The sequence below is a fragment of the Amphiprion ocellaris genome, chromosome 4 (genome assembly GCF_022539595.1).
Source record: "Amphiprion ocellaris isolate individual 3 ecotype Okinawa chromosome 4, ASM2253959v1, whole genome shotgun sequence".
Taxonomy (NCBI): Eukaryota; Metazoa; Chordata; class Actinopteri; family Pomacentridae; genus Amphiprion; species Amphiprion ocellaris.
Genome location: NC_072769.1, coordinates 6,543,982 through 6,553,352, shown reverse-complemented (window position 1 = coordinate 6,553,352; position 9,371 = coordinate 6,543,982). Strand labels below are relative to the sequence as shown.

At 41.0% G+C, this 9,371-nt stretch overlaps 3 protein-coding genes across 3 annotated transcripts; 2 read left to right on the top strand and 1 right to left on the bottom strand.

The window, feature by feature from the left end:
* Positions 1-564: 564 nt before the first annotated feature.
* Positions 565-2,386, top strand: LOC129348772 (uncharacterized). Its single transcript, XM_055010132.1, has 3 exons — positions 565-596; positions 802-908; positions 1,436-2,386. The coding sequence occupies exon 3, from the start codon at positions 1,502-1,504 to the stop codon at positions 2,246-2,248; it is 747 nt and encodes a 248-aa protein (XP_054866107.1). The 5' UTR covers positions 565-596; positions 802-908; positions 1,436-1,501; the 3' UTR covers positions 2,249-2,386.
* Positions 2,387-2,649: 263 nt separating this feature from the next.
* si:ch211-286b5.2 (uncharacterized) lies at positions 2,650-6,245 on the top strand. The gene is made up of 4 exons (XM_023275258.3): positions 2,650-3,169; positions 3,849-3,982; positions 4,338-4,439; positions 6,027-6,245. Exons 1-4 carry the CDS (start codon positions 2,696-2,698, stop codon positions 6,103-6,105), a joined length of 789 nt encoding a protein of 262 aa, XP_023131026.2. The 5' UTR covers positions 2,650-2,695; the 3' UTR covers positions 6,106-6,245.
* Positions 6,246-6,390: 145 nt separating this feature from the next.
* nanos3 (nanos homolog 3) lies at positions 6,391-7,883 on the bottom strand. Its single transcript, XM_023275259.3, is given in 2 exon segments — positions 6,391-7,620; positions 7,622-7,883. Coding segments are annotated over 2 exon segments (657 nt in total). The 5' UTR covers positions 7,645-7,883; the 3' UTR covers positions 6,391-6,986.
* Positions 7,884-9,371: the final 1,488 nt, after the last annotated feature.

The window sequence follows — 9,371 nt, the reverse complement described above, 5'->3', positions numbered from 1 at the left end:
TCCAATGGCAACGCGCTTTACGGCTGCACGAAACACGCCCATCACTGACGTAAAGCTTCGACGTTCAAAGTTACATCTCCAAAGTGCAGCTCTGTTCAGGTGGGTGTGGGGAAAATTAAATCAAACGATTTGAAACTGTATATGAGTTACTAATTAGTATAAATTCACTATTAAATTTCAGAAGGCAAGTTAATTTAGTGCAGCGGTCATAATTATAACCTTTTATTGAGTCAGTTGAGTGCAAATTTATTAGCTAGCTAATAAATACATTTAGTGTGCTAATAGACATTTACTAGTACTGTACACTGTCCAAATACTATGACTGATTATATTTAGATACTTTTACAACATTTTTTTGAAACTTTTATGCCAGTAAAGCACTTTGAATTGACTGTTGCTCAGAGATAAATATTTTAAACAATAAGTTGACTATAAGCTAACCATGCATATGCAACCATAACTATGAGAAACAGCACTTTTGGTAGCTTTAGTTTAGCTTTCTGACATTTCATGTTGCTGTCTTTCATTAAGTTGATCTCTTTTCATTCTTTTGTAAGGAGAGATGGCCAAAGGGAAAGCAAAGAGCAACAGCAGTGGTAAAAGGATATGCTATTGTCATATGAGTGAACTTAACTGCTGAACATACATAGTGTTGATTATTTGATTTATTTTTACAACTCATGAGCTTACTAATTTTGTTTGATTTTAGTGTATTTAAAATAATTATTTTGAGAGCATCAGTTAAACCCCAATTGGCTATGAGTCCCTTTTAAATAATCAAATGGATCCTTTTGTTTTTAGAGGACTTAGTTCCACCTGAGCCTCGGCCACTCAGGTCAAGAAAGAGGAAATGTCCAAGCGATGAAATTTCCCTGACTGATGATGTTGAAGCTACTCTTCATCAGCAGGTAATGCAGGTGACTGAAACAAAACCCACATTTACATTACAATAAGCCAAACTACACAGATCAAAAATCTAAATGCGACATGAAAATAGTCTTCTTTTCTGAATCTGAAAAAAGGTAAAAAAAAAATAAAATATCTCAAGTGTGCATAAGAAGCTTTAGAGCTGCGCAACCGGTGACAAATTCTCAACCACTGAGTTAGTCCACACCCTTTTAGGTGGGGCTTTTAAAAAAGTCCATTATGAAGAGCTGGGCAACATTCCACAAGCAGCACTGAAAACCTTAGTAACTCTATGCATCACAGATGTGTTACTGTTTTGTGATTTCTAGTCCATGATTTCCCTCTTGATCTGCTTGTTATCATTTCCAGTACAGTGCTGACTTGGTTGTGTCATGACATGCATTCTGTGGTAGCGTTGGAACAACAAATACGTACTGTCCTATGTTAAAAGGAATGGATTGAATTTAGTAAAATATTACAACTGCTGAAATATTTTTGTTTAGTATATTTGACAAGTCTTTTTTTTTAGGCCATTGAAAGAGATAATACAGAAGTTGCTTCTCCACCACTACAGTCTACTCTACAGGAATGTGCTATGATTACAAATCAACAAGATGAGGGAGTAAAACAGTCAGATCTCATGAAACCAGATGACTCCATCAAAGAGAAGCATGCAGGAGTAATACATGAAGCAGCAAGTGTTTACTTAACAGATATGGCAGTTACAGGACAAAAAGAGACCAGTGTCGCCAAACCCAAGAATGGTTCTGAGCTGGAGGGCTTTAAAGTAGATACTGATAATGATACCAACAACAGTGGAAAGAACAAGGAGGAAAAAGCTTCAGAGGAACGTAACAAATCACCATATCAAACATGTTGTGATCCACTCCTCTTGTCAATCACTGAAGAGGGCGGTGGATTCAGTACAGCTGCTTTGGAGAAGAAGCCGGGTGGAAAGGAGAGCTGTAATTTGGAGGAAAATCAAGAAACCAACCACAGCAAACCCAGCACCATGTGCATGAATGATGGCAAGGAACTAACAAAGGAGGCAGCAGCGGTTTTACCAGCCAAAAAGAAGCGAAGGATGGGTATGTGCGGTCTACCAGAGAGGGAAAGAAGTCAGTTTTTACTGATTCAGAAGCGTGAAAGTGGGCCTAATGGAATGGAAAGAGTTGAGAAAGAGATTTGTAATAACATAACTGACCCTGTGGCTCTGGATGAGAATAAATCTTCACCCCCTTTACCACCCTCACCTGTATTCATCCCGGCAGAATGTATCACAGAGCAGAGCGAGACGGAGCTGCAGCTTCAGTCCTGTCACTGTGAAGAAGATGACAGGTGAGAGTCATATGGTCCATCTTTAGATTCATAGCTGACACCAAGCACGGTGGAAAGAGGTGTGTTATGTCTAACTCTAGCACTGTTACATTATTTATATTTGACCTATGAATACATGAAAAAATACTAAAGTGTTGCTCATTAAAATGTACACAGAATAAGCATATAACTAAACTTTAGTAGTCTCTCCCGCTACGATAGATGAAATTTAATATTAATCAACGACATTACTTCGGTAAAAACTTTGAAATTTCACTTGGAAAACAGTGACGTTACTCCAAAAGACAGTGATGTGTCACATCTTTAAAACAACAAAAAAACAGATACTGTATTGCAGTAACAGGAGTAAAAGTAATTTGTTGCATTCTTCTTTGACACTAACGATGTTTGTTGACACAGCACAGACACCAAAGTCCTCATCACTGCCACTGTCTCAGATGGGACCAGTACTATGTGCAATCCAGGTTGCTCAGAGGCAAGAAGCTGTGAGGCTGCAGGAGGCACAATGCCAGATCCAGAACCAACCGGTAGCTCAGGGTCAGATCAACTGGCGGAGGAAGAAGAGAGAAAGCGTTTGGGGAACAAGGAGCAGCAGGAACTCAGAGGAAGCACAGCTGAGGTTCTGATTGAAATACCTGAAAAACAAAGTAAAATGGGAGAAGATGGTTCAACAGAAGTCGACTCTTGTTCTGCCATCATTTTTTACACAAAACAGGAGAGTGAAAACCAGGATGCCATCAATGCTGCCCTTCTTCTGGCCAATAGTGTGACCATGACAAGAGACGAGAAGAAGGAGAAAACTAGTGAAGCAGTGGGTGGTGATGGAGCTAAAGAAGCAGACACCCAGTCAGGAGGATTTAACTGGAGCTCTGTGGAGCTTTGTGAGGCTGCAGTGACACCCAGTGTGTCAGAGAGGAAAGACAATGTGAGTGGAGACACAAAACCCAATAACAGGGACCAATTTAGAACAGCTTATTGAGTTTTTGCTGAGACTGTCAGATAAATTAACTAAAATCAGGGGTCACTTTGCTATTGTGTTTAAGAAAATAAGCTCTTTAGTACCTTTCAGTTCAGTGCTCAAAACCTAATTTCCTCTCCATTGTGAGGTTTTCCTGTGGTTATCGAATTGTCATCCATGTGCTATGTAGTATTGTGCAGTGTGCAAAATAAAATGCCAGCACTAGCAATATAAGTATTGTAAGTTAGTGCTAAAACCATTAAACAATTAGATAATTTGCAGAAAATCATAGACACAACCGTGTAGAAATTTAAGTCATTTATTTGAGGAAAATTTCAGATATTTGCTTGTATGACTCATAAGATTTGCTGCTTTTTATTCTAGTTTTATGTTAATTAAATATCCCTCAGTTGTGCAATGCAAAAGGACAATTTCACAACATTATCTTGTCCTGTTTAAACTTGTGATGGGTGTTTTTTCTCACATTTTACAGACAGAACAATCAACTAAGTACTTAATGAAAATAACAGTTAGGTGCAGGACCACCATAAATGACAATTACAAAGGCAGCTACGTATTCATATTAAGCTGAAGGTTATTGTATTGAGTACATTTTAAATTGTAGATTTATTTTTGCTGCTCACAGTGTGATCCTGATGACGAACTTTCTGCTGGTTCTTCCACTATGAACGCTGAGAACACTCAGACCAGAGACACTGGCAGCCCATCTGGATGCTTGGATTACGTGTCGGACTCGCAGCTGAACACCATCATTTTGATGTAAGAAAATAGGGAAGAAGGTTAAATCCCAAAAGAAATCTGACAGTGTCTGAAAAAGGGGCTTTGTAGTCTCTACTGTATGTGAAACAGTACCTCACCTGATACATACAAAGATTGTAAACAAGAGTATATATTTTATTTAAGCAAAAAACAGATTAACCTGCTGTGTAGTCAGATGTTACATTGTTTGCTTTCTTCTTGTTGTTGCCTGTTCCACTTTGATCCAGAGGAAGACATTTTTAACATAGAAAATGTCCTGACATACTCAATCTATCTTAGGAGTCTTGTGAAGTAAACAAACAAGGTTAAGCACCTCTTACTTATGTATTTAATATTTTACTTTCTCTTCATTCAGTGAGGAGAAGATGATGGAGAAAGAACAGTCTGATTCCTCAAACAGCCATGAAGATGCTTCAGACCTGATCTCTGGACTCATCAGAGAACTTTCTTCTCTGAAGTTAGTAGATTAATATCTCCTTTACTCATCTCTTTTACTTCTTTTGTCAGTTTTTTCTAACTTTCCTCTGTATTCTTCACCTCCTCCTTTTCTATCTGCCCAAAGTTGAAGTTTTGACTCCTAGTACCATTGGTTGGTTCGTCCTCCTCACACTCATCTGTGCTCTGATTGGCTGGACTGTGTAGTCAGCTTTGCTAGCTGTAGATTTAAGGCTCATCTTGTTTCTCTATTGGAAGCCTCCTTGTCTAGTCTCTCCTCCATCCTCATGCCTATGACATATACCAAAACTTGTCACCTTGAAGTATTCCTTCCTACAGCTTGTTTTGGTATTTTTGTGAGGACCACTTTTGGTTAAGACCTATGAGGACAGTTGAAGTGTGAGAACATCACAACTTTTACAGCAGTTACGTAGAAATTTAAGTCATTTATTTGAAGAAAATTGCTAGTTAGACTTGTCTATTTGAACTTGTAATGGGTGCTTGTACTGTTTTCTCACATTTTACACACGGAACAATTAACCAAGTACTTAACGAAAATAACAGTTAGGTGCAGGACCACCCTTACTAACAATTACAAATGCAGCTAAGTATTCATATTAAGCTGAAGGTTATTGTATTATGTACACAACTTTTACAGCAATTAAAAAGTTAGTACTTAAGGTTAGAATTGTCCCAGTTTAGCACTACAGGAGTATCCAGTCGCTTCACCCGTTTCACCACGACTGACAATCAGAGAAACCTGAATCTGACCGAGTGTTCAGCCCAGATTATCTGATACTGTTAGGGTTTTATAGATCCACTCTTAAACCTCCAAATTACTGAGAGTTTGATAGCTGAAATGCTATAATGGGTTTCATCCATCTATAAACTATCCCTGCTTTAATCTGTAGAAGAGCAGGGAGGTTTAAGCCTGTCCCAGCTAGCACTAGGAGAGAGGCGGGGTAACCCTTGACAGATCACCAGGCCATCAGAGGGCAAATACAAAGAAGCAAACAACCATGCACAATTACATCTATGGGATTTGTTCATTAGAATCACCATATTGTACATGTCTTTGGACTTTGGTAGGAAGCCGGAGAAAACTCACACAACCTCAGGGAGGTACTGAAAGGTTGAGGTGACAGTGCTGCACCACCTTGCTGCCCTGCTTGGAGCAGAAATTCCATAGATCAGCAAATCTGAAACATAACTATGAATCAATGAGAGAATAAAATATGCAAGTGTGAGACAGACTGAGGTTTGTCTGATTTAAGGGGCTGCTAGTAATAACAATACGAATGAAAAATAGCGATCTAATGTGCTGGCAAAATGTCCGTTTGGATTAGGAAGAGTTCAGCTCAAGACTAAGGGAGTTAGAAATTTGCTTTGATAAACCCCTATTGTGCGTCTAAAAGTGCAGGAAATATGCAACACTTTATATTAATAATCCATTCATCTATTATTACATTCCCCATCCATATCTGATTTACTTACCCTTGACTTCAGCCTCCCTATACATCTCCCATGTGATGTCAAATATTTTTTTTAAAAGTTATTTGATTGCTCACAAAACTGAAAACCCACAGTTGTCCTTTAACCTGTCTTCTAGTCAAACGGTCATGGCTGCTCATCGAGAGCTGGAGAACCTGCGCCGTGGCAGCAAAAATTCAAGGAGCTCCAAACACTGAGGATTTCCATCCTGTGCTTGACATCCTGATCTTGATAGGTTGCCCCAAGTGTTCATGGGTAAAGAAGGCACTTTTTAAAATATTTTATATTTTCACTCATCAAAGCTGGAGTGTTCAGTTTAATTTTTTTGTTCTGGTTGTCTCCAAATAAAGCTGAGTGGAGTTCGTTCAGTCAGTAATCTGAGTGTTAAAAACTGTCAGTGATTCACCTAGAGATAAATCTGCTCATAAATTCTGCCAAATAACTTTAAATGAAGTGAGTGATGACAAAAAGACAAACACAGATTTGGTCAATATGGACATAACTTTAGAGTATTCACACAGAAAACTTTCGATTAGTTTTCCACTAGAAGAGCCACATAGATTATAATGAAAATAAAATGGCATGCATCAAGAACTAGTATTTACTTGCACACCTCAGAACAAGACACTCATTTTAAAAATTTAAAACGCTGACATGGCCACATGATGTTTACATGCCGCAGTAAAGTTGTTTCTGATGGCTGCACGTCGTATAAACGCACAGATAGTGTTATAATCCTTCAATGCATGGACAGGAATTATGAAAATGGACATCAGTTGGCCACGTTTTAAAAGTCTGCAAAACAAAACATACATTTTTTTCTCCTCCCATACATAACATCTGGCAGTCGTTCTCTTTAAATTAACTTCCATGATCCAAACAGACGCAGGTGAAGCAGGCTGACAACGAGACCAGCTGCAAAACAAGTGCAATCAGCCATACTGGAGGCTCCAAAGCAAACAAAGCATGCAAATAAAAAGTAAACCAAAACACACAACAACAAAAAAAACCCCACTCATTACTGAAAAATATCTCCGCCTCATAAGTAGTGTCTCTTTGCAACCTCCCACCTGTTGGTTCAGCGTTTGGACTTTGCGTAAACGGAGCTGTACGCGCTGTCCACTTTAGGACAGAAGCGCTTGGTGTGAGCTTTGGCTCCCGTGGCTCCGCACAGGGGACACACGTACTGCCTCAGGTAGGGACACAGAACATCTCCTGCCTGGGTCTTCAGCCAGTGGGATCCGTAGACCAGCTCGGACTCGCCGTTGTGTTTGCAGAAGCTGCAGAACATGCGCTCAGGAGACGCAGGCAACGCTGGCGGCTCGGGTGTTTTGAAGCGCGTCGCCTTCTTGCGCTCTTTTGGTCCCCTGGAAGTCGTCGATTTTGGCTTCAAATCTACTACTGGTGGAGCGGAATTTGGACGCAAACCATCATCTGGGTGCTGGTTATCCAAGCTGCCTCGGAGTGGAGATTTTGGTTGAAAATATGGCGCACTGTCTGCCTCTTGGTCACTTTTGCCAAATGCGTAGAAGCCAGACACGAGAGCCCAATCACCCGATTCCGAATGGGAAGGTTTGGGTGCATTCAGAGAGGAATTAGAAATTGCATTTCGGCTCAGCATCTCTTTGACGGTGTCAGACAGTCCCATGTAGTCCCTCCAGGGCTGGAAACTTTTGTTCTCGGACTGACTCATGATGCGCGGCAGGTGATGAGAGTCCCCAAACCATGCCGTTCATCGTCGTACTTCCTGATCTGTATGTCGCCCCGTCAGGTGTGTCAGACTCTCAGTGTGGCAGTCCAGTTGTTGACATTGAAATAACGACGTTGGAAACGGTGGCAGGCGCGCACAAAACAGCTGTGATTACTAATTGAAAACAAGCGGTGAGCGGAGGATTCGTCCTCAGAATGCAGCAGCCAAGCAGGGGAGCTCGTGACCAACGCGTGCACGTCTCAGTTTGCTCCAATCAAGAGCTGGATGATGCCTCGTGAACTTTTGACGCGCAGTGTGGGTCAGGAAATGCCCATTTCCCATTGGATTTGAGTCCCTTTTGACCCATGTTGTGCATCAAAGGGTTAATGAGCACTTTCAAATTGACAAACCACTCTGAGTTTTAATTAGTCACGATGTTTCTGTAAGTCTTCTTTGAGTCTTGCATATATTATATGTTTACACGAGTAAAGCAAAGTGATCAAATTTGATTTGACGTGCAGAGGTGTGACAAAGGGGAAAACACTACTTTATGTGTCTTTGTAAGGGGTTGCTGTGTCTGAAGAGCAGCTACAGTGGGTCTTAGTATTGATTGTCCAAGCCTCTGGAGCTCCCCTGCAGGGAGGAACACCAGTCTTTCAAAAGAAATTTGATGGTGGTGGCTACCGCTGTCCAATATTTGGTCCAAAATCTGTTAAAGTTGTTCGGATTGGTTCAGATCTGGAGAATGTCAAGACCGTCGATTACAATCCACATCATTTTCATACTAACAAAACCATCTGGTGACCCCTGATGCCTTTTGGATGGAAGACAATGTCTCAGTTTGATCACTCCAAATATCTTTGTATTGATTTGCAGGGATTCTTCCCTCCATGGAGACAACAGGATTCAGTCCTATAAGCTATACATAGCTTAATCCTCTGTAAAGTTGTGAAGGGTGGAGCCTATCCCAGCTGACTTGGGGTGAAGGCAGGGGACACCCTGGACAGCTCACCAGTCTATCACAGGGCTACACATAGAGACAAATAAGCACATTCACATTCACACATACAATTTAGAATCACCAATTAACCTCAGCATGTTTTTGGACTGTGGGAAGAAACCTGAGAACCCACCCTACACAACATGCAAACTCCACACAGAAAGATCCCAGGCCGGGATGCGAACCAGGGATCTTCTGGTTGTGAGGCGATGGTGCTATTCACTGAAACACTGTGCAGCCTGGACTCAATCCACATGTGCAAAATGTTTCATAACAGTAGAGTCTAAGGATTCCGGCTTGTAGCTCTCTCTTAGTGTACATATAACCTCCACTCACTATGATGAATGATGATTTATCTGACCAAATCATCCATCCGTCCATTATCTATACACTGCTTAATCCTCATAATGGTCGCGGGGGGGTTGGAGTCTATCCCTGCTGATTTGGGATGAAGGCAGGGGACACCCTGGACAGATCACCAGTCTGTCACAGGGCTACATATACAGACAAACAGTCACACTCACACCTACAGGCAATTTAGAATAAACAATTAACCTCAGCATATTTTTGGACTGTGGGAGTACCGAGAGAAAACCCACACATGCACAACATACAAACTCCATGCAGAAAGATCGCAGGAAGGCCGGGACGTGAACCGGGGATCTTCTAGCTGTAAGGTGAAAGGGCTACCTACCACGCCACTGTGCAGCCCTGACCAAATTATATTTTTTCCAAATCTCCAAAACCAGTGTAAATGATTTTTGCACTACTGA

Bases quoted from the DNA above. Each gene is read 5' to 3' on its own strand.
- LOC129348772 (XM_055010132.1), top strand. From the start codon at position 1,502: ATGATTACAAATCAACAAGATGAGGGAGTAAAACAGTCAGATCTCATG.
- si:ch211-286b5.2 (XM_023275258.3), top strand. From the start codon at position 2,696: ATGTGCAATCCAGGTTGCTCAGAGGCAAGAAGCTGTGAGGCTGCAGGA. The intron at 3,983-4,337 runs GTAAGAAAATAG...CTCTTCATTCAG, and splicing joins CTGAACACCATCATTTTGAT to TGAGGAGAAGATGATGGAGA. The intron at 4,440-6,026 runs GTTAGTAGATTA...CCTGTCTTCTAG, and splicing joins AGAGAACTTTCTTCTCTGAA to TCAAACGGTCATGGCTGCTC.